This window comes from Mastigoproctus giganteus, chromosome 3, assembly GCF_048544385.1.
Source record: "Mastigoproctus giganteus isolate SK-2022 chromosome 3, ASM4854438v1, whole genome shotgun sequence".
Lineage (NCBI taxonomy): Eukaryota > Metazoa > Arthropoda > Arachnida > Uropygi > Thelyphonidae > Mastigoproctus > Mastigoproctus giganteus.
The window spans coordinates 222,882,267-222,907,301 of record NC_143577.1 but is presented as its reverse complement, the minus strand read 5'-3'; the positions used below and the strand labels follow the sequence as shown (position 1 = coordinate 222,907,301).

General features: G+C 39.3%; 1 protein-coding gene across 1 annotated transcript in view; it reads right to left on the bottom strand.

Moving 5' to 3' along the window:
* Positions 1–25,035, bottom strand: part of LOC150088778 (uncharacterized) — a 90,973-nt gene that overhangs the window by 27,764 nt on the left and 38,174 nt on the right. Inside the window, exon 2 of the mRNA XM_090370892.1 lies at positions 11,213–11,982. Coding sequence (XP_090227018.1) covers positions 11,213–11,515 — 303 coding nt within the window. The 5' untranslated portion in view covers positions 11,516–11,982. The remainder of the gene's footprint in view (positions 1–11,212; positions 11,983–25,035) is intronic.

Below are 25,035 nucleotides of genomic sequence, written 5' to 3'. Positions count from 1 at the left end.
AAATATTAAAATACGTAGAGTATAAAATAAGAGAATATAGGGAAGAGGAAGGCACGTGGTTCATTATACTCTTCCCGGGATCAAAAATAAAAATATACGAGGTCCTGACATTTTACGCGAGGACTTTCTGAAGTACTACTCTGATGAGAGGATTTCTGTTGGGATTGATCTGTCTAAGAATGGAAGCTAATTTACAGCTGCCATTGAAACTATGAGCCTGATCTATTTAGAATATGGCGGATGTAAATAGAGATTGGAAAGAGTTATTTGTGATTATGAATATGCATGAACTGTACCCATGAAGCAGATGAGGGAATTTCACTGAGAGAGTGCTGAATATCCGCATGGGATTTTCGAAGAACTTCTGAATACAAAGGCGCAATTATTACACCAAATCTGTGAGAGGGCCAGGGTTCAAAAGGGACTTAGAACAGACAGATCTTGAATAGTCTGATTTAAAGAAACATTTAAAGAAACAACGAATTACAGTCGTGTTCTTTTGCATATGGGTCACCATTTTTCTACCATTACGTGTCTAATGCAGGCTACAAGTGTAATTTGTTTATTGATGAGTTCGTGTTTTGATTTCTGGTTCCCGCTGGATACTTATATGACTTGGTGGCCTACATTAAAGTAAGCAGCGAATGTAGGACATTCATAATCGATCGCAGAGTTAATACCCGGATTCTGTAGAGTGCAAAGGCGTTTTCTATTATAAATCGGTGTTAACAGTCAAGTAAAGCATGTTTCAGTTTGGTTACTGCTTAATTCTTGCATTTGCGAAACTGTCCAGAGAGAGAGAGAGATTTCACTTTTTTCTCCCAACAAACCGATGAAGAATAAAAGCAATTACACTCACAATGTAACTACCATCAAGGGTAAAGGGAAGGTTGTTTGCTTTCGTAAAGGTGACTATAGTGGTCTCAGACAGTTCTTAGAAAATCCCAAGTGGCATCTGACATTCATTTGCCTCTAACACTTTAATGGTGTTAAAGTGTTAGAGGCAAATGAATGTCAGATGAACTAATGAGACTCGTTACAATGAAGAAAATATATGGGACTCATAAATTATCAGGTGATAAAGAAGTCTATGGTAGATATAAACTTGGCTGAAATTAAGTCACTAAGGACGTTAGGCAAGCTAAAGCAGATTATGAGAGGTGTTTGTCAAAGGATGCAAAGCAAAACAGGAAAAAATGCTTTACTTATGTAAACACTAGAAGGAATGGGGATGAATCACATAGGTCCACTTGATATCGATGGTTCAACTGTTGGTAATTCTGCTGAGGTTGCTGACATGCTGAACAAGTATTTTGCATTTACTTTTTTTATACATGAGGAATTCTTTAATGGAGTGGATTCCAGACGTTTATCAAACTCTACCACGGAGGGAAATTATTTTTTTAACTTAGAGGAAACTGTAAGAGAAATTGTTTAAGTTAAATGTAAGAAAGGCACCTGGGTGGATGGGATCTATCTAATTATATTAAGAGAGACAGCAAAGAAGGTAGACAAACACTTAGGCATAATTATGAGAGCATCGTTGGATTCAGGAGAAGTTCCTATGGACTCCAGAAGGACAAATATATCCTCAATTCACAAAGGTAGATCAAAGGGTAATTACACGCTCGTTAGTTTAACTTCTGTTCCGTGGAAAATAATACAGTGGAATCTCTGGTTAAAGAACTAATGCAGGATCATCTAGAAAGGAATGAACTTATACTGTAGTCACAGCATGGCTTTGCTTATGGGTGATCTTGTCTGACCAATCTGAATGGACATTATAATGCAGTAACAAAGGAACTGGATGTAAAAAATAATTTTGATATAATATACTTGGATTTCAGGAACGCTTTTGACCTTTTGATACACATAAAAGACTGCTGTACAAATTGGAGCAGCGTCGAATTAGTGGCAAGTTGCTGCTCTAGTTAAGGGATGGTTGAGGGGAAGAAGACAGAGAGTAGTTATTAATGGACAATGCTGTTCATGGACTAATGTTATTGATGGAGTCTCTCAGGGCTCAGTGCTGGGCCCATTATTGTTTTATATATCTTTCAATGATATCGATGAAGGTATATCAGGCTTAATGCCCAAGTTTGCAGATACAAAGGTTGGAGGGGTGGTTAATAACAGGGCTGACGGTATGCTACTGCAGCAAGATCTAGAATGCATATGGGCAGCAGTAACCCCAGAGTAACGTACCAACTGTGCGGTACTACACTCAGGTTAGTGGAGAATGAAAAAGACCTGGAGGTAATTGTGCAGTGAGATATGAAGTTTTCACAGCAGTGCAGACAGGCTGCCAGAGCAGCTCATGGGGCTTGTCAATGATATACAGGAACTTTGCTAGCAGTGATAAGGAGGTGATTATCTTGTTGTATAAGGCAATGGTCAGGCCATATTTTGAGTACTGCATACAGGTCTGGAGGCCTCATTTTAGGAAGGATGTAGAGCTGCTGGACCGAGTACGGAGAACCGAAACGAGATTTGTGAGAGGAACAAAGGGGTTCTCTTACCAAGAAAGGCTTAAGTTCTGCAATTCGCAGCGTCTACAGACTAGGCACCTGCGTGGTGATTTGGTAGAGGTGTTCAAGGCGTAGAATGGATTGAGCAAGCTCAATGCTGATGGGATTCTTCCTCTTGCTCAAACTACACACATGAAGGGACACAAATTCAAACTGAGGAAGGACGGGCGGTTGTAGAATATATGTGCGGAAGTTTGTCTTTAGCCAGAGGGTGGCTGATTGCTGGAACAAAATTTCCAGCTGTCGTTGTGGTAGCTGACAGATTAAATAAATTCAATGCAGAAGTAGACAAACCTTTGGAGCGAATTGGTGGGTGAAATGGGAAATGTTTTTTTTTTTTTTTTTTTTGGTTGCTGCCCTGTATGTTGATGCCAAGCTTGCTTTCTTGCATCATATGTCTCTAATAATGCTAATGCTACCGTATTACTATCTATCATTGACGATATTCACATCATTTATCATTTCAAGGAGGGCATTAACACTACATTTGTGCCAAATGTTAATTTAAAAAATTAAGCGACGGACAATAGGTTAGGTTTTTACGTAAACATTTATCTTTCAACTGCCATCGACTTCTTTCTTTTAAGCTGGTCATTACATGAAAACATGAAAATTCTACCGATACCTCTTAACAGTATTTATATCTAACGACTTGTAGAGTTAGTTCATCTGTTGACCGCAAGGCGGCAACAATGGCTACAAGTGATAATAGAAATCTTTATTATCCAATGGTGTATTTCCTATTGTTTTTGCCTTCGTTTAGTTAGCAGGGCCCACAGTAATGGGGCGAATGACAGCGGAGGTCACAGCTGACATATCTGCTCCAGGTGATAAATTGAAGCATTGCACGTGAAATGTTTCGGATCTACCCACCACTACTCCCCTTCCTATTTAGCCAGAACAGTCATCACCATTTTCTTTACACGAATCCATTTACGAAAGCTGATATGGCTTGTTGGGGTTTGTTAAACGTGAACACGCAACCAAACTGCTTTTCAAGACCTTATCCTTCTGGGTTTTTCTTTTTCCAAGGATAACAAAGATATCGACGTGTTCTACGGAAATGTACGTCATCTTTAGATTCATGCATTGCTTGTCAAGGGAACAGTCAGGTAGATGTGTCTTGACATTTTTTCTTACGAATAAATGAAGCATTTCTTGAGTTTTTACAATTATGGTTACAATCTAGAGAGGAGAAATTTGTTTCGGAATTGAAGTCCTCGAAGAAATTTAGATTCAACACTATTCGCGACTATCAACTGAATAGGATTTCTTTTGGAAGATATGAATAATTATTCATTTCGATTATTTTTAAGCCATAGTTGGCCTTAAAAGTATCCAATGAACCCAAGGATGTTCGTAACTTTGAATATGGATATCGCATAAAAGTACAAGGACTGTTCATTAAAATGACGTATGAAGATTTGAAATAAAATTCCTTACATCATCATCATCATCATCATCATCATCATCATCAATATCAGCCATTTTCAATTCACTGCAGGATGAAGGCCTCTCCAGCAACTTTTCAGTTCCTTTTGTTTTGTGCAATGGACATCCATCTATTACCCACGAACTCGTGAATTTCATCTGTCCATCTCCGTTGTTGTCTTCCAAGTTTTCTTTTAGCTCATCTTGGGTACCATTCTGTTATTTTCTTAGTCCATCTGACATCATTCTTCGAGCTATGTGTCCTGCCCAAGACCTTTCAGTTCTTTAGTTTTGATAAGAATGTTCTTTACCTGAGTTTGCTGCCTAATCCACGTGTTTCTCTTCTTATCTAACAGTCTGATTCCTAATATAATTCTTTCCATTCTTCACTGTGTAGTTCTCAGCTCCTCTTCCATTCTTTTGGTGAGTGCCCAAGTTTCACTTCCATAAGTCATGGTGGAGAGTATACATCGATTAATTATTTTGCGTTTCAGATAAATTGGAATATTGTTCCTCAGTATATGACCAAATTTCCTGAATGCTATCCATCCAAAATTTATTCTTCTCTTGACTTCCATCTATTTATCATTATTACAGCCAATGACTTTTCCCGGATAAGTATATGACTCCACCTTTCCAATTACTGCTCGTTCAATGAATATATCCCTCTCTGTGGCATACTTTTAGCCTTAGTCATCTTTAGTCCGAAATTCTTACTAACTCCTCATAACTGATTAAGATTTTCCTCTAATTCTTTGGGACCATGGCTTATGATCACGATGTTATCTACAAATCGTAAATGGTTTAGGTACTCTCCATTCACATTGACTCCTTTCTGCAACCAGTCTAATCTTCTGAAAGCTTCCTCAAGGGCAGGCAGCAGTAAAGAACTTTGGAGATATTGTGTCTCCTTTTCGAACTCCTTTCTCAATTTTAAATTTGCTACTGTCTTTGTCTTGTCTAATAAAGGAGGTAGCGTTCTCATATATTTTCTTCAAAATTTGAAGAAAATACGTGGGGTTTCTATGCCTTGTCTTTCCAGTGTCAGAACGAAACATTGCTTTATGCTGTATGGAGTCAAATGCCTTTTCATAATCCACAAATGCCATGCATAATGGCGTTTTATATTCATTTGCTTTCTCCTTTTAGCTGTGATATTACGTCAAAGTGATCCATAGTTGAAAATGCTCTCCTAAAGCCCGCTTGTTCTTTCGGTTGATTCTCATCAAGTATTCTTTCTAATCTGTTAGTAATGACCCTTGTGAACAACTTATAGATGTGGGATAACAAGCTAATTGGTCTATTATTTCCAATTTCTGATTTATCTCCTTTCTTGTGCAGAAAAACTATGATTCCATTATTCCACTCCTTAGGCGTCACAACTTTTCTAATGCATTTTGTGAAGAGCCTTGCCAGTTTTTGTGTCATGTCTCTTGCTACCAATTTTAACAACTGTACAGTAACTTCATCTTCCCAGGAGCTTTGATTCTTCATTTTTTCAATGCATGTTCTACCTCATCAGGAAAGATATCGGGTATGTCATATGTTCTTAATTTTCTTCAAAATCATAATATATGGGGTATCAATGCCTTGTCTTTTTAGTGCCCGAAACATTGCCTTATGCTGTACGGAGTCAAATGCCTTTTCATTATCCACAGATGCCAGGCATAATGGTGTTTTATATTCATTTGCTTTCTCCATTAGCTGTGATATTACGTGAAGGTGATCCACAGTTGAGAACTCTGTCCTAAAGTCAGCTTGCTCTTTCGGTTGATTCTCATCAAGTATTCTTTCTAATCTGTTAGTAATGACCCTTGTGAACAACTTGTAGATATGGGATAACAAGCTAATTGGTCTATAATTTCCAATTTCTGATTTATCTCCTTTCTTATGCAGCAAAACTATGATTGCATTATTCCACTGCTTAGGCGTCACACCTTTTCTAATGCACTTTGTGAAGAGCCTTGCCAGTTTTTGTGTCATGTCTCTTCCTCCCAATTTTAACAACTCTACAGTAACTTCATCTTCCCCGGAGCTTTGATTCTTCATTTTCTTCAACGCATGTTCTACCACATCAGGAAGAATATCGAGTATGTCGTATGTGTTACTAATTTGTGATCCATCTTTCCCACTGCTGGCATCATTCCCTCGCTCCTTGTATAATTCTCTATAGTAGTCTTCTGCTATTTGAATTATGCCTTCTCTGCTATTAATAAGCACACCATCGCTGTTCTTCGGTTCAGTATCATTTGTCTTTCTGTATTACTGCTCATCACTGCTGATTTAAGTCCTTTGTTTTCCCTTAATGCGTGTTCTACTTGTCTTGTGTTAAATCTTCTTATGTACTCTCTGAGCCTCTTCCTAATGGCTTTGCATAACTCAGTATACTCAATTTTCTTCCTGTCAGTGTTTTTCTTGCTCTTCATTTGTCGTCTTCTGTTCGTCATGACAAGGGTTTCTTGACTAATTTTTTCTTCTTTCGATTTCTTTTCCCCTATAGGTTTCTTTGGCTTTACCACTTTCAGAAAGTTGAAGTGTTCCTCGTCGATATCTTCGTGATGAACAATCTGCAGAAGCTCAAACTTGTTCTTAAGTTCCAGTACATACTGCTTTTTCTCCTCTTCTGTTATCTCAAAGACCTTCGCATTATTTATTCGAGTCAGTTTTTTCCTTTCCTTTCCTACATCTATATCAAGTGTACATCTTACCATTCTGTGATCACTTCCAACATTTACCTTATTCAGGACGGTAACATCATTCACAATATATCTTCTGTTAGTGAGGATGAAGTCGATTTCATTAGTTGTTAATACATTTGGACTCTTCCATGTCCACTTTCTGTTCACCCTTTTCTTGAAAAAAGCGTTCATTACTGACATTCCTCGAGATTCTGCAAATTCCACAAGTCTCACCTCTTTCATTTCTTTCACCAATTCCAAAATTTCCTATAGTTACCTTTCGACGCTATTTTGTCTTTTTCCAACCTTAGCAGTGAAGAGCCCAATAATGATAGTGTAGTGGGTTTTCTGCTCACCTAGAAGATCTCAATTTCGGTGTATATTTCTTCAACCTCTTCTTGGTGCATAAATCATTATAACCTTTAACTTATACCTCTTAGAAATCTTGAGTATTAGTCTTGACACCCTTGGTGATGTACTTTTGAATTTCAAAATGTTGTTTTTTTTAACTTTATGGACCAGAAATCCAACTCCACTTTCTCTCCTTTCACTCTTTCCATTGGTGTACAGCAGATTTACGCTCGATAAACTTATAAGTGATTCATTTCTTCTTATTATTTCATTCAAACCGATGATATTCCAATTCACATTTTCTAGTTCCTTTTCCAGCTCTAATATCCCGTCTTCACCGATGAGCGATCTTACGTTGTAACAGGCCAAGTTCAGTTTCCGTGCATGGCAGCCTGGTCGTACCCAGAGATTCTTTGCACCCTCTGCTTCCACTCTGATCCTCTTGCTGCCGTAAGAGGGGGATGAAAGCTGCTGGAAACTGAGGGCCATTTCTTTCGGCGTACTATCATGTGCTGGAAGGTTTGGTCTTTTCCTCTTCACGCTGACCAGGCGTCTTGAAGAGAACCACTCTACACGTTCGTTGCCACCTAAGTGACGTAACAGGGCTTACCATCGAGGTGTGCATGAGTAGGTTTTAGGAAGGCAGGCCAACCGGACTTCTCCTAAATCTTCTGAAATAGACAGATATTGGATCCATCAGTGGTTTAGACTGTGTCTGATAACACACAGAATGCCTGTTCCTCTCTAAACCTCTTACACTCTACTTCAAATATGATCATCCTTAGGAGGGAAAATATACATTGATTAATTAATTAAAATGATAATAATTTTAATATGACGCCGACTTTTTGAAGGTTAATCTTCCCTCTAGGAAATGCAACAAATATTCCATAAAATACTTCATTTGCAAATTTATCTGAATCAATGTGCGTTGAATCTTTGATGTTTGATGTTTTTCATCCCATTTTAAACTTTCAGTAGTTCCAAGGTTTAAAGATGGCCGCTTGTCCATCGAAGAATTTCTTGCTCTGCAAGAAATTCTTGAAGGAAATAATCATCGGATTATTTGTGATTCTCTGTGAGTTTTTTGTTTTCCTAACTTAAAAGCGCCATTGAAAGGCCACACATTTGCAGCAACTGATGAAATTATTTAGAACGCGATACAAGAACTGTCAACGATTCCAAAAGAGTTGCTGATATTAAGAAAGTTTCCACAATTTGCAAAAGCATTGGAATCGGTGTAAGCAGTGTCTGGAAGATCACTTCGAAGGAAATCCTTCCGAATAGCTGAAAGTCATTACATCAATGCATGGATTTCGAGCTGCTTTTCCGGATTTTATTATGTTTTTTTAAATGATATCATGGAATTCCTGATGTGAACCCCCTGGACTGCAGATTATGGACAGAATTTTTCAAACTGCTCAAGGCATTCAAAAAACATCCTAATACATTCAGTCAGGCAGTTATTGGTCATATCAAAAATAGCACTGGACACTACGTATTATAAAAGACAAGTGGACCCTGTAGCTTGATGGAACGTATAAAAGCTGTGTATGGTCATTTCGATTAATATCGTGTCCATTTTTATAGTACTTCGTTTCGTTCTGTTAGACTTGTACAATGTCTAGAAATGTATGTTTACTGACGAATTGCACGTAGCGCAATCTGGGGAATCCGAATAACTCACAGGGAAAATCTACTCCCTCTGTTGTGAGATCGAATGTCCACAACCCAGATTCAAGAGACTTTTAAGAGTCCCATCAGAGTCCCATCAGAGTGCAGTCTTAAAGACTTTTAAGAGTCCCATCATTGTTTTAAGACTTTTAAGACTTAAAACTTTTGTTAACTTAAAAGTTAACAAAACCAATGTTTTGTTACTTGTCACCAAATAAGTGACAAGTAACAAAACAACCATACTGTCACGGAGGCTATTGTACAATGCAGTCCTACTAATAGAGATATCAAGGTGTCCCAGATAGTGTGCCCTCGCGAATGGTCGGTAGGATCGCGGTTCTCCCCGCATCGGACGATAAAAGATCTGAGTTCGAATCCCATCAATGACACGAGGAATTTTTATGGGCCCTTTTCACAATGTGGCTGAGTTAGTCGGTCTCGGGCGAGGGTGCATGGTTTTTCTCCCATAAATTCGGATTTTTCATCCAAAAAACAGCAAATCGACTGCAGAACGCAGAAATTTACAGACATTATATGCAGCGCAATATGGACTAAGTCACTGATGCGCCTAAAACTGACGAACTGCGCCTATACAACCAAATTACCGGAGAGAGTAGTGGCCGAAGTGAGTTGAACGTGTACAACATTCTGAAATGGTTCAGTGTATGTACTGATTAAAAGTGAAATCTTTAAACGGTGACAATTGTCAACCTTTCTTTTTAAGTGCAGAAACTAACCTTGATTTTAGATAAGAACTGGAAAAATTCCAGTATTTGTTAAATAATAACTTATTGTTAGGTTGGTAAGGCTACCGGGCGTCAGTATACTGTCTGTAATTTCGTGTATTCTTCGATAGGTTTCTCTGGACGAAAAACCCGAATTTCTGGGAGATAAAACAATTCACTCTTTGCAAGTGACTAATTAACTCTGCTATTTTATGAAAAACGTCCATATAAAACGTTACGTTATTAACGGGATTTAAACTCACGTTTTTTCCACCCAATGAAAGACGACGGTAGTTATAACAGTTGTGCTATCTTTAAGGGCTCTTAACCAAAGAATTAATACCATAAAAACAGTAAGAAGATACACTGAGTGGCCACTGCACACTTACTAATTTCTTGAACAAGAACACCACTTCAGTAGCAAAGTAATTTTGTCGCATGCGATACAAGCAGCTGGGCGGATATGTAAGGATGCTGGATCTGTGCAATCATTGCGAGAATGGGTAAGACAAAAGTATTAAGGGATTTTTAACTAGAAGTAGTCGACACCAAACGTGTCGGTATGAGTATCTTAGAAATTGCAATCATGTTATGTTTTCATGTATGACTGCGTTTGGGAAGTATCAAGATAGGTCAGATAACCACATAACATCCAGCCAATGGCAACTCCGTGGTCGGCAACAGCTCGTTGATGCGAAACGCCAACGGAAGTTGACAAGTTAAGGCTGACTTGTGCAGGATAAGAGAAAGGCAAATGCAAAATAAATCAAATAACAACGTAATACAACAGCGGTAACCAGAGAAACATTTCAGAAGTGTTCCTGAGTCCACTGGATTCAGGAACACCAACACCAGAAGGTAGAGGATTGATAAAACGTTGCTGGTCTGAAGAATTCTAGTTTCTGACGGGAGAATCAGAATATGGCAAAATAAACATGAGTCCATGTACCCATTCTGCCAGATGTCAAAAATGCAGGCTGGTGACGGCGATGTATTGGCATGGGTAGTGTTTTTGTGTTTCTTGATACCAGGGAAGCAACATTCAGATACCACAGGTTATCTGGAAACTGTTTCCTCCCAGACGCATCCCCTTCTGGCCGCAGTGTATCTGCTAATGCGCCATTTCAAAAGTCCGGAATTTAGCAAACCTTGTTCCAGCAACATGAAAGCGAATTCAGTCCCTACTACGGTTACCTCCCAGTCGTTAGATCTCAATTCAATTGAGCACTTGTAGAATGAGTTTTGCCTCCATCCAATTTATATTAACCGTAGCAACAACACCTATTCAGTCAAAACCCGAATCCAGATTGTTTTTAGGGATAAAGGAGGGTCCTACTCCATGGTGATATGGGAAGGTGTCGTAGAAGCTTTATATTTCGATCTCAATATAATCCTTCTACATGGAAGTCTTAAACTAGAATTGAAACTTGAGATTCCTATGTGAAGGCTATAGGTTTAAATCTAAACATATCTCTTGACTTTACATGCAATGAAAGAGGAAGCCTTACAAACTTTTAGTTGTTCTGGCTCCAATAAAACGCCCTCGTAGTTGGCACAATTAGTGTAATCACCGTTAACTCCACACGGAGTGGAAAATACCTGAGTTCGAATCCCCTCAATGACACGAGGGATTTTAAATATGCTTTAAGTTGCTAATGCGCCTAAAATCCTTCCAAAACGAACAAATCCATTGGAACCTTCGGGAGTCTGACATTAGCATTGCTAAAATATTATATTTTATAAACAAAATACTACATTAATAATTTAAATTATACTAATTTGGTATATCCGAGTGGTATGCACCCAGAACTAAAGCACCACCTACCTCATTGTTGTTGTGATTCTTCCACTTGTAATACATTTCGCCAGTCATCGTGATGCCCTCTCCGTTATTGTACATGTACTTTTTTAGTTCTTCTCTCGCGACTCTTTCTGTTTCTTTGCTACCTCCCCGAAGATAAGCTTCAATAAGCGCTCCCCCTTTCTGAAAATTGGCAAAGGTGTAAACTACGTTTTGTGTACCACTTTCTTCGGTACAGCTGACAATTTTATCCAGTAACTCTCCGACCCCTGAGACTCCGTCTTCCACTTGATTCTTTTGTGTCTTCTGGGAGCAATTTCCCATCATGCATAGCGGCTTGCCGCCATGATGTAGGTCGGAGAGTCAGGGCAGTTTTTGATGGCCGACTCTGTTCGCTTACCTTACGTCTGTTTGGAGATAGCATAAGAACCCTGCACCTATGACGGGCGGGAGAGGAATTTTATTGGCAACACACAGAGCTCCACAATGGGACGAAAATAACCATCACGTTAAGTCAATATTATCACTATACATAATCCTGGATTCATTTGATGGGAACATCGTTTGAACGTTTGTGGCCCGAGCATGTCCTGTGGCCATTTAACTAGCAGAGCTGAACTGAAAAACTTTTTGAGTTGTTATTTTGGAAAAATCCATCTTGCTGGTTATAGATATATTCATTACATACTCTTTGTAAGAAGTGTTTCTCCAACCTCCAATGAATCTGGCGATTCTGACGGTGGGTTGATCTGTTGGCAACTTCTGGATCTTCCATCATTATGTTGGGATCATTTCTGAAAGATGCAAAGATATTGTGTACTAAAAAACTTTAAGATAAGTCTTTTATTTTAAAATTTTTATGATATTAATTAAGTTCTGATTTGACAATTAAGTTCCAGGGTTCACTGAGTCAATTTAAAGAAAATTAAGTGTCCCGTAGTTAAGCTGCTAAAGTGCTGCATCTTGGTCCCACGTGCACTGAAAAGGGTGTAATGGATTCAAACCTGGAACTTAATTGTCAAGCTTCGTAGATCATAAACAATCTTTGAGAAATTTAAAACTATAAAGTCAAATTTAAATGCTTACTTTACTCATTAAATTAATAATCGGTTTTCTGTAGTTAAATCTTCATTGAATTATATGAGTTCAAACGTAATAAGAAGACTCTGCCACAACTCTTAAAAAGTGGGCCAGCTTTGTAAGATTTTAGCTCAACATATTATGCTGACTCAAAATATTATTGGGATAAATATCAAAGCCATCTTCAAGGTCTCTAACCAAATAGCTCATTGAACAAGTTTCGCATGACCTCAATCTTTCCATTGTTGATCAGCTTAAAGCAATCGAAATTAAAAATAGGGATAATGAAGAATATCTGAACTCTTAATTTGCTGTCATGGTTCTCACTTACAATTTTTCCACGATTAATTTCCTGTTAATGTGTAGGATAGATCTCATAATGTTAGCTGTACCTCAGCACGTTTGGAGTTATGGAGACTTTGAGCTGATTATGTCAGCAACTCATTAGCCCATCTATTTTCAAGTAATCTCGGTTTATCAAAGCAATTTAATGTTTGTCCTTGTCATGCTGCTTTGACCTATTTCAGGTCCGATAAAAATCTAAAAACACCTTGCAGAAAAAAAAAAACAAACTGAAATTATATCTTATGTGTGCGTGAACACTGAAATTGTTTCTAGGTTGGATGTGCGCCCAACATTCAGGATAATCAGTTGCTTGCAAATCAGATGAAGATTTGCTCATCTCTATTATACAAATGATAGTTACTTCAGAGCAGGTCGATTCAAGGTCAATCAGGGCATTCGCAAGATGAAAAACTGTTATATACCATTGGATTAATACCAGCGACCTATACCGAGGAGGGAGAGAATAGGAATTTGTCTTAATAATCTGGAAGTAACATTAATATTCCGCTGGAACCATGAAATAAAACAAGAATCGGTGTATTGTAAATATAAGATTTTCGCTCCTCTCTAATAAACCAAAAATTAAACAATTTAATGAAAAAAATGACAGCTAATGTTCTTGGGACAACGAAGAATCTCTCTCTGACTTATAAACTGCCATATTGGAACTGTCCAAAAACTAACTCATCTGCCCATGATTTGCTGGACGAAAAAGTGGGCTTCTTGATGGTAAAAGTCTTGCTGTCTACTCTTGAGGGAGATTATTCAGCCACGTGGTGAAAAAAAGCCGATAAAAGTTCCAAGTCTCATTGACGGGATTCAAACCCTCTTTTGGTGTTGGAGGGATGATGATGATGATTATAACCACTGTGCTATCTTCATGGACTCTCTTGGACTTACAATAAAATCTTTAACTACAGCTGATAAGAAATAAATAATAGAAATTCCAAGCTAATTTATTTCATAATTCCCACCTATTTCAAAATTCAAACAAATATCTCCAAGGACTATTAGATGTAAACTAGGCGTGGAATAAATCAGTTCATAACAAAAATGAATAAGCATTTTGTGCAATCCTGCCTCGTTCTTATTCTGGTAGGCAATTTTTTCAGTTCCCGGTTACTAGAGTAAACAAGCGAATGTCAGAATTGTGGGTGTTGAATTGATTCCAAAATAAACATCAGTCGAAATCTCTTTCAATGAATGATATTTATTGAAATTTATACACTTACATTCTTTGTATTCATATTTGATGTTCTGTGCATTATGTTGCTGTAATAAATATCACTAAAGCAGGTGGTTCCACCTTTTTAAATTTCAGAGCCACTCTCCAAGAAATGCAATTTTCGTCTATTGACATATTTTTCTAACGAACAAAAATATCATTTATTATTATTATAAAACTTTTTCTCCTTTTGGGATTTTTTTTCATCCCGTGACGACTACTGGTACCATAGGGTGGGTGGTTGTGTCTGGTTACTATTACTATTATTACTGTTGGTCGAGAAACTTTCTGACTATCCGTCAGGGATTGAGGATTGCGACTTTCTGGATTTCCTTACAGGTATTCCGTGGGAGGCTTATTGATGCAAGGTTCTTATGAAGGCTCTTTGGAATCATTCCGGTGGTTGATGCGGTGATCAGATAGTCATTACTTGGTCCACATTCCATATCTCTTTTGACTTCCTGTCTAAGGTCTCTGTACTACCTGATATTGTCCTCATAAGTCTGTCATGGCGTATTAACCTAGTCGTTTTTGCTCCATAAAAAAAATCAAAATCAAATCAAATCCTCATAGGTTTTCTGGAGGTTGATGGTGCTGGGCCCCTCATGTTGTGCGGGAACGTCTTGTCCGTTATTATGGGACAGTTCCAGTTAAACGTGCGAGTAGGGGTCTACAGCCTCAGGCCCTACCTGCACGTAGGGCCTGAGGTACTTTCTTTGATGAACTAGTATTTCTTCGCTAGCTTCTAATGTACTGTTCTGAACACTTGGCAGCGTCTGTAAATATACTCCGTCTGGGTAATCATCCTGCATCCTGCGGTGACGTTCTGGATTGTTTCTGGGGCGGTTAGTATCGTCGACATTTGTCGTTCTGTCACTCTGGGGTTCTTGGGGATGTATTTTCCTTTAGTATTTTATTGATGTAGTTTCTGGTGTTGATTACTTGGTCTTGGATGGCAAATATGAATGCTTGGTCTCGGAAGAGAGCGTCCTCGTTGGTGAGCCATACATTGGAAACCTTATTATCTATGTAGTCTTGATAGTGGCCATTGTGGTGCCTGCCATGGAGTGTCTTCTTCGCTCTTTTTTTTTTTTTTTTTTTTCTTCCATATGGGTGAGTGGGATCACATCGTTGACGTAGAACAGGGTGTTGTTTGTCTATCTTCCTTATTGTCTGGTAGACTGGCTTTATCTGGAAGTAATCCCTCAGGTTCTTAATTGCCTTCTATTGTTCAATGAGGTCTGTCAAATTCCTTCCTCCTTCTTTCTGTACTATGACTAGTCTCTCGACGGCTGCCTTCGGATGGTGTGTGGCGGTTCTCGGTCATCATTTTCATTATTATTATTATTATTATTATTATTATACATAGGGTACAACAAAACACCTCTCGTGGTTTCCGTGAAGCAATGAAATTTGCTCATTTCAATTTTTTAGTTTCTGCCAAAGAGAGCTCAGTTTCAACCCTTTTAATGAGCTGTAACCTTGAATTTCAATAATTTATTTCTACGAAGTAGTAGGTGGTCATAATCCGACGTGGCATTTATTCAACATGATATCGGAAGCGTTCAGGAGGTATGGCCAACCAAGCTGTATGTAATGCTGTCAGCAATGCAGATATGGAGGTAATTGGTGTATTCAGACGCTTGGTATGCCTTTCCACATTGTCCCACAAGTGCTGTATGCGATTGATATCGGGGTGGAGTTCGGAGACCAATATATATGGTGGAAGTCAGAACTGTGTTCCTCAAACCATCCCTGCACAACAATTGCCCGATGGTTTGGCGCATTGTCATCTTGGAAGACACCATCGCCATTCGGGAAAAAGTGTAACATGGGTATACACAGTCAGCAAACAGTTGACGATAGCGGAGACCACTGATACGTTGTTCCACATGCACCAGGGATCCAAGTTCCTTCCAGTGAAACATGCCCCACACCATACAACTGCCTCCACCGGCCTGCACTTTTGATACCATGCATGATGGATGAAGAGCCTCATGTTGTTGACGCCAAATCCGTACACGACCATCCACGGTGTGGAGTAAATAACGTGACTCATCCGACCAGCACACCTTCTTCCAGTCTTCTAACGTCCAACTTGCATGCTCCTTGCACCAGGCGAGTCTTTTACGCCAATGAACTTTGGTTAGGAGAGGATGTCGTAGGGGGTTGTCTGCTGGTATAGCTTATACGTGCGATCGTGCGACGCATGGTCATGGCAGATATTGTTCCGGGTTGGCCCATGTTGTACTGGGTAGTCAACTCTTCAACAGTGCTGCCCCTGTTCGCCTGTAGGAGTTGTCGGACCCGGCGCTCACCTCTAACGTCAGCCTTTCGCTGACCTTTGGAGTTTTGCCGTCGGGTCGTTGTTTTACCATTTTGACGCCAGGCCAGTCCTGGTATACTTTAACCACGGCGGCTCTCGAACACCCCACCAGTTCAGCCGTTTGGGAAATCGAGGCACCAGCTCGTCGAGCACCCAAAATCTGTCCTTTATCAAAGTCCAATATATCCTTCCTTTTATCCATCACGCTCGGAATTTTACTACCTACTGAACCACTGACACATTATCTATGCTACGTAGGTCGACTAACTCCGCACTCTCGTACCTCACGTAGTCAACGGGTCACATTCAGTTTTCATAGGGGTGGTCATAATTCAGTGATCACTCAGTGTATAATAGGAATAATTTTGGAACTTAGTAAGAATCCAGAAAAAAAGTTGCCGACTGCTTTAAATCCAAACAGAACTAGCTACAAAACTGCTTGTTTCTCGAAAAGGCATTAAGAGCTTTCAGAAGAAAAGCATGTCGTATTAAATAAACATGCTAGATTATTACTCAATCTCAGATTTGCCAGCTCGTTTCCTAAGTCTCGGTCTGTAAGAAATAACATTAGTCTGTTTACAGAAAGAACTACGTCAACAGAGCTGTTATCTCTTGCTTGCTCCATTAAGCTAATCGCCAAGTAGAGCAAGTTATCACTTCTTGATGCTGATGAGGGGAAAGAGAATCGTGATTATAGTCCCTTGCTGCCTTATCAGAACCATTCCGGTGCTTTTGCTTAGTGCTGAGGGGAAAAAAGAATGGACTGGCTTTATGTCATATAAGTATTAGTCCACATTAGTGAGGTTTTTCTCTTATAAATAAACCAACATACACTGGTGGGCAAAATTTAAGGACCGGTCAGGTTTTTACCTGTAGCTTCTCATAGGAGTGGCCTGGATATGGGAAAAGCATACCAAAGGAACCTCGTGAGGTACAGAAATGATGAAGGAAACAACACCGACACAACAAGGAAACAAAACGGTACAATACAGAGGGACTTTATTAAAAAATGGCAACATAGCACTGGCTGCCATGATACAGATGGATCACTACCAAAGATGGAACAAAGGGAAGAGGTGGTCCTCAGTAGGAGCTATGGCCTCCCCTAATGTCGATGCAGGCTTTGCACTGCCTGTACATACTTAGAACAATGTTGTTGATAAGTTCTTGCGATAACATCGTCCGTTCCTCTTACCCACATTGCCTCTGTCAGCGCCATCTTCAGCTGGTGAACATTTTCTGGTGGGTGTGGACGCGCCGCTAGGCGTCTCCCCAGAGCGTCCCATATGTGTTCGATGGGATTTAGATCGGTGGAACGGGCAGGCCAATCCATACGAACAATGTCCTCACTTTCTGAAAGCATATCAGAATCGCTGCTGAGGCTGAATCTATTCTCACCTGTAAAGAGTACCAAAAGTAAAGATTTTGTGGTTGTAATCTTTAGAAATAGTGTTGGTCCTTAAGTCTTGAACACCAGTGTATAAAAAGCAGGCCATACCGTTAAACATAATTGCACAGTTCATTCGTAACAGGATTCAACCGTTCTAGAGAAGTATGGAACTAAACCACCAGTAGGAATGCAAATAAGGTATTCACATGGCGAATATTTTGCACAGTTTGTTAATTAACCCAAGATCGAAGTGCGAATGGGACTGAAAAGAATTCTTTATTATACACGCGATAAACTATTGCTATCTGCTACTTCGTTTCACCAATAATCACGTGCGAAGCAAAGATGCGCGTTCCAGAAGCTATGTGTGACATGCGTGTTTGCGATATAATCTTATGGCGTGTTTATTACGTTGGCCTGGAGATAACATCTTGGGTTTTCTGCTGACAATGGGAAAACTATGAGACTCATCGTTGTAGGTGACTTCTACACGTGCAAAGTAAACATCTTTAATACATAACGCGATGAGTGGTTCCAGTAAAGGAACCACCTTAAATTTTGCTCTAGCAATAATTACAAACTCTATCCGATCTATTTGTTATAAATTTCAGAACAAGCTTCATCAGGAACGGTACATGACCATAATTTTTTAGCAACTAAGTAAGCAAACATTTATTGTTAAACATATGCTTTTATGAGTTCTTTGTATAGGATCCAGTATGAACTTTCTTTGATATAAAGTAAACGCAATTTGTTAAAACCATATAACAATTAAATCATTATAAAGTTTTGATTCCTCCTCTGGGAAACCAAAGAGGGAAAAAGGCACTGCTGCTGGATTACAAAGCCGCCACCATGCAAATTTCACGACTTTGAGCGAATAGGAGAACAATGAAATAGTGGAAATGAGATGGTGTCCTAGTGACTGGTAGTTTTATTACTGTAGTTGCCTTACTAAAGTCATCGATAGTTTTCTCTATAAGTCCCCCATTGCCCTGATGAGTTCCGTATCTTCATGGTTAAACTTTGCAGTACGCACACTATTGATGTCCTTCTTGAAGCATTAACTCTGTCCTCGAAACTAGGTCATATCTTGCCATTTGGAACACATATGTTTCCCCTCTTACAAAAAAAAAAAATAATAAATAAATGCGTAACAAAAAATTGCACAGCGATTATAGGCCAATTGCTGACTGCACCCTTCTGAAGATCATGGAAAAAACCATCGCCCTATTCTTACTCATCGTACGTTTGGTCATAACCTACCATATATTCATAGTGTACTGCCACAGGCGATCCACTGTCACCAATTTCATGAACGTTATTCGGAATTTAATAAGCCTTAAGCAACAAAAAACAACAACTTGATATCGTGTTCCTTGAAATCAAGTGGGCCTTTAACAATCTGTCCATTCCTGCATTAGTGTTTTCAGAAGCGCCTTTTTTTTTCAAGGACCATGCTGATAAGAAATCAGGTTCATCATTATCAAATTATCTGCTCAGAGGAGTCTCTCGGGGGGGGGCATTCTCGCTGTTATCCTTTTCGCTGCCTCCTTAAAGCTCCTCCTTGCTAACCATGATAATCTTACTACATACGCTGAAGACTTAAAATATTATATTGTTACGAAAGAGCACCAATCTATTCCGTCAATCACGCATATGTGCAACCACCAGTTAGAAAATTTGAAGATTATCTCCATGCTGTTTGAGTTCTCATTAAATAATAAGAAAACCACTGAACTTGCTTTCACTGCAAAGAGAATCGTCAGTGATGGGGAAAACTTTCCAGTTAAAAAAGTCATCCAAATTAAGGTTTGGGCGTCACCTGGGACAAAGGCATAACATTCTTGGCCCATTTTAAAACCACCTGTACAAAAACATGTGCAAGTTCGTTGGTTGGTTGTTGTAGGGTTTTAGGCGCTCAGAAGTCACTACATTATGTCTATCAATTGTGTTTCTGTTATCGATTTGATATTTGCTGGATGAAAATCCAGATTTTCTAGGAGAAAAACAATACTAGCCTCGCCTGAAACTGACTAACCTCTTCTGACTGACCTAAATGACTTTTTCACTGACCCTAACTGGCTATCTCAGAATATGAACCTAAAATTTCTTTATTTTGTCTTTATTATTTTTGTCTACGTGCATTTGACATTTATGCTGTAAACTGAGTAGTTTGGTTGGTTGTTGTAGGGTTTTAGGCGCTTCAGCATCCTAGGCCATATTGCGCTGTATATACATGTATTATGTCTATAAATAGTGTATTTCTGTGATCGATTTGCTATTTGCTGGATGAAAATCCTGATTTTCCAGGAGAAAAACCATGCTACCCTCACCAGAGACTGACTAACCTCTGACACTAACCTGTCTCAGAATATGAACCTAAAATTTCTTTCTTTTTGTATTATTTTTGTCTACACGCATTTGACATTTATGCTGTGACCTGAGTAGTTGACGTAAACGTCTTTTGAAGTTACAAAGATTTTTGCCTGCAAACAAAAGTTCTCCCAGGAGTAGAATAGATCAAATTAAGTGTTTAATACCGTGAGTTACACCGACGTCAACTGCACGTCTCTATGTGTGTGTGTGTGTGTGTATGACACGCAATACACAGAAAACAACAAAACTAAACTCCTTCCTCCGACCTCCCCTAAAGTAGAACTGGTATAGTATGTTACTGGAACTTCCATTTTAGCATGGTGTGGTAGAGTCCAATGAAACTCTTCTTTTCCTGACTCCAGAGCGAATTTCATATAAAACAAAACAAAAAAAAAGCTTTGTCAACTAATTTATTAATGATGTCTTGGATAAATCGCTTAAATATCAAGCACATCGATACAAACATGTGTTATCTTCACAGTATTAAAATTAATTTTGTTTTTAAATTAAACCGGAAGTTTTCCCTTTCATCTTCCTTGACATCGAATTATATTTTCGCATTATAAGTTTTTGCGCGCCATCTACAGGGAAATATTAACGAAAATTACGCAATTAGAAAACCCCATTTTTAAAGTTTCTAGGTCAGATATCTCACGCAATGCGCACGTGGTTTCCTGATAGGAGCTTGTTTAATTGGATGTCAATACTCTTTGTAATCAATACACTTCTCACTGTTCGTAGAAATTAAGAGTTAAGGTCATCTATTAATGTGTAGGTTGAGCAAACAGACGGTATCATTTAATTAGTTGGTGCCATTTTTTTTTTTTTTTTTTTATAGAGAAGAGAAAAACGTGAACGAATCACCAAAACAGTTCTTTAAAAAACTGTTAAAATCAGTCATTCTGCAGGTTTACTAAAATATACTATGGATGCAACTTCCAATATAAATTTAAACAAAAACGATATAAAATTATTTTAAATGAAGAACATACATTTTCAATATCGGCTCAAAATAACCAAATGATAAGGCAATCTTCTGTAATGGTCACAAACTGTTGCTATGGCAATGACAGCGCATGGGCAATACGTAAATAAAAATTATATCGATTTCATGGCGCACTTGTTGTGCTCTTAACTGCACAAAAGTATATTTTTTCTCGTTCATAATTTCGTAATAAATAAATAAACGCATCTCTTAAACACGCGATGGTTGGAATATTCAAAACGGCTAACTCGATAAGGAAATCGAGAATAGACAGGAATAGATTTCAAATATCCAGTTAAGCATTATGTACCTGGCTTCTTACCAGTCGCATGTGGGAAGAACATTGTCCTACTCTCGACAGCAGGTGTACACATACATCGACAGTTATCGATAAGCTTTAAAATAACTTGTTACTTATATCGATCTAACAGGGGCAGTTTGAAGGTATTCGTCGGTGTACTGAAATGTTGTCAGGATGCCTTCGTATTTCGATTACGGAACAACGACTTCGGCGGATGTAGAGGATTGATTTAAATGGTTGAAGCGATTGGAAACAGGAAAGGAAAAAGAACTGCGTGATTTTGATATTGGCATTCCGATTCACCCGTTATTTCTATAAATGTTTTGACTTTTTGATTCATAATAATTCTTTAATCAACCACATCCAATCTATTATTAGTACAGTATTAGCCATATATTGCATTTTGCTGCACTAGCAAATAAATAAAAATAAAGAATAAAAATATAAATATTACTGGAATAAATACTTATTCCAGTAACTGCTACAGAACTATCAGTGATATTTCACAATACTTTGGTCGTAGTCGTTAACTACAACAGCAGTATGAGTGGCATCCATTAAATTGAATCTGATATTGTGACTACCTTCACAACGAGTTACCATGATATTGCACTGCCTCGAAGAAGTAACGCTTCACCAGTGGAGAAGACTAATATTACTTATTCTCGGCGGATACCACCACCCAGACGACTCCTTTTGAAAAATGGTGTGGGATGAAACACTATGTCATCCACATACTGTTCCTATTAGACTTAGGAGAGCAAAAGGTGTAGGAGAGTGATTATAGGAGAGGAAGAAGAAGGAATGTCGTCGAAAGAGGAAAGGGACAGTTATCACAACGTGGCTATGGTAGTCGGTGTCAGACGACGGAAACTCGGGCTTTTCATCCAGCAAACAGAAAATCAACCTGCGATTTCGCTGCTGTCAACCCGAATCCAAACATGCATCAGTGTAACAGAAGCAGCCTGGTTCACCACCGAGGATGAAGTTTAAGGATGTGCCATTAGCAGGAAAGGTAGCACACTGAGTGGACTGAAATCATGGGATACATACATAGTAACGGGTAGGCCCACCTTTCGCCCGGATAAGGGCAGTCACACGGCGAGGCATCGAGTCAACAAAAAGTTCACGAAAGCATTCCACATGTATTTCCATCCATGCTTGCTGTGCCGCTGTCCATAATTCTGTTACATTCCTGGGTGGAGGATCTAAAGCTCGAACGAACCTTTCCACAGTGTCCCAAAGGTGCTGCACAGGGTTCATGCTGGTGAACGGGGAGGCCATTCCATGGCGGTAAAATCTGCGGAATGATCTTCGAACCATCTAGTACTATAGCTCTCTGGGGAAGCGCATTATCCTGCTGGGAGAGTCCATTGCCCTGTGGGTTCGTGATGACCATGAAGGGATGTATATGGTCTGTAACGATGGACAAGTAACTTGGACCGTTCAGAGATGCATCTAGACGTACCAGAGGTTCCAACATGTGCCAATTGAACACGCCCCAGACCATTACCGACGATCCACCTGCCTGAACAGTTCCTTGTTGATATGCCGAGTGCATAGCTTCGTGTAGTTTCCGCCAGATACGCACCCTGCCGTTTGCTCCAAATAACTGGACTTATCGGATCAGAAGACCCGTCTCCAATCGTCCAAGGTACAGTGCTGATGTTCTTTCTCCCAGTTGAGGTGTAGAGTCCTGTGTCATGGTGTTAACAATGGGACTTTGGTGGGTCGGCGGCTCTCATAACCTATTGCGGCTAATGATCGCCTGATGGTCTTGGTGGAGAATTTCTGGTACCTCCCTCGTTGAAGGCGGCGGTGATTAGCGCCACTGTCGCTCTCCGGTTGGGTGAAACAATGTGAGACAGACGTCGATGGCCATGTTCATCCTCCACCTTTCTCCACCCACAACTCTGTACACGATGTATTCCCGATACACTCTTGATACTGTCGAACGGGGATAGTGCAACTTCTGTACCACCTCCGCGATAGAGTGACCCATGCGTCGGGCACCCACTATCATCCCTCTTTCAAAGTCGGTTAACTCACAACGGTTTTCCATGTTGACATCGAATTACCGTCTACGTGAATGCAGGGATGCAGTGTACCTATATACCTGCCAATCAGTGGGTTCGTCCATTAGCGAGAGGGATGACAGCGTCGCGTTGCCCCAGGAACCAGGTATCCCATGAATTCTATCCTTTCATTGTACTGTAGTAACAGTCTGCTAGGAAAGTTATTGTGTTCTTCTTCTCTCCATTTTAAAAAAAGGAAAGAGAGTGGACATAGCTTACAAAACCGAAGAAACAAGGAAGCAGCTGTTCAGTGTCGTTTACTGATGCAGAACGGAATGTGTGCGTAAAAAGGCGTAAGTGGACAGAAAGAAAAAAACATTAAAATCAAGCAATATAAAATATTTTAAGTTGACTCTCTACTGTTCCTTAAGAAAGTTATCGATAAAAAGGAAACTGTCATAATGTTTCTGGAAATCCATGAAAACCATTGAAAACAAACAATGAAAATAATAAAATCAAGAACTAGAAAAGGCTTAACCCTCTACTGTAAACAGTCAGATAGGAGCACGGAGTAACGACACTGACAACCAGATGAACTGCATGAAGCAACAGTAGTAACTAGACATGCAACTTGTCGGAGTTCGAGAACAAATGTGAATGTTAAGTAATCACTTCCACTGCACATGTGTAAATCGCGATAAGGCAAAAAAGTGATAACATGAACTGAAGCGATTACAATAAATGGCGTTTTTTCTAAGTATTCGTACACGTTCGAAAGGAACTTCATCAAAGTGATAATATTATCCGTGACTAGAAATAAGAGGGGGTTCACTGTAATAAGTTTCAATTAAACCACTCAAACTGTCGAAATGAACAGCACATCTTACAGGCCACTCATTCATTCATCGAGCCAAATTAGCTGGATAACAAAACACCAAATGTTCTGTGGGAGATCATATGGATTCCTAAATAATATTTGTTTTGGGTTTATCCACTACGGTTGTTCAGTAAATGGATGGATTTCCATAACGACTTTTGAATGATAGAGAAGAAAATACCCTTCCTGCACCTGCTTCCAAAATGACATTTACTGAGTTCGAATCCTGTAAATGACGCGACGAATTTTTATGGAATTTGTCACAACGTGGCTGAGTTGGTGGGGCTCAGGGGAGAGTTATATGTTATCCCATATAACCTTCAAAACCTTCCTAAGCATTGAATATTGGCTCCTTAGGTGGTTAAACCTGATCTTCCAATTTCCCTGGAGCGGACACCTTGGAAGTTTATTGTTATGAGGACAAATATTCGTATCCTGGCCAAGTTACTGACAGGTACATATGATACGCCAGTCCTATCAGGAATCATCTCGCATCCACGAAGTCTGAGACAATCATGCAGTCTGCAAATCGAACCACTTCGCTCCAACCTAATCTCATTGAAAAGCTTTAACTGGATGTTCCCGCTTAATAAAATGGAAATCCTGAACCGGTTCCAAGTAAACTGTGAAAAGCAGTTCTCTCAAAATCTCTACCGTGGTTTCGGATGTCGTTTTGGAGGTTGACTGCGTAGCGACACAATCTTTTTGTTTCTCGGTGTTATGCTGCCATCAAGCAGTTCGTGTGCGAAGTGTGTTAAGCTTCACATGTTGTGGAGAGACACCTCTTTGAGACACCCAGCACGAAGGACCTTTTTTATTTTTAAACTTTCAATATTTTGTAAATTTATATTCTGAGTTGCAGTTTTTTATCCCCTCTAGTTTGCATGCTGTACAAGAAGCGATTGTAACTAGCAATCAATTGAA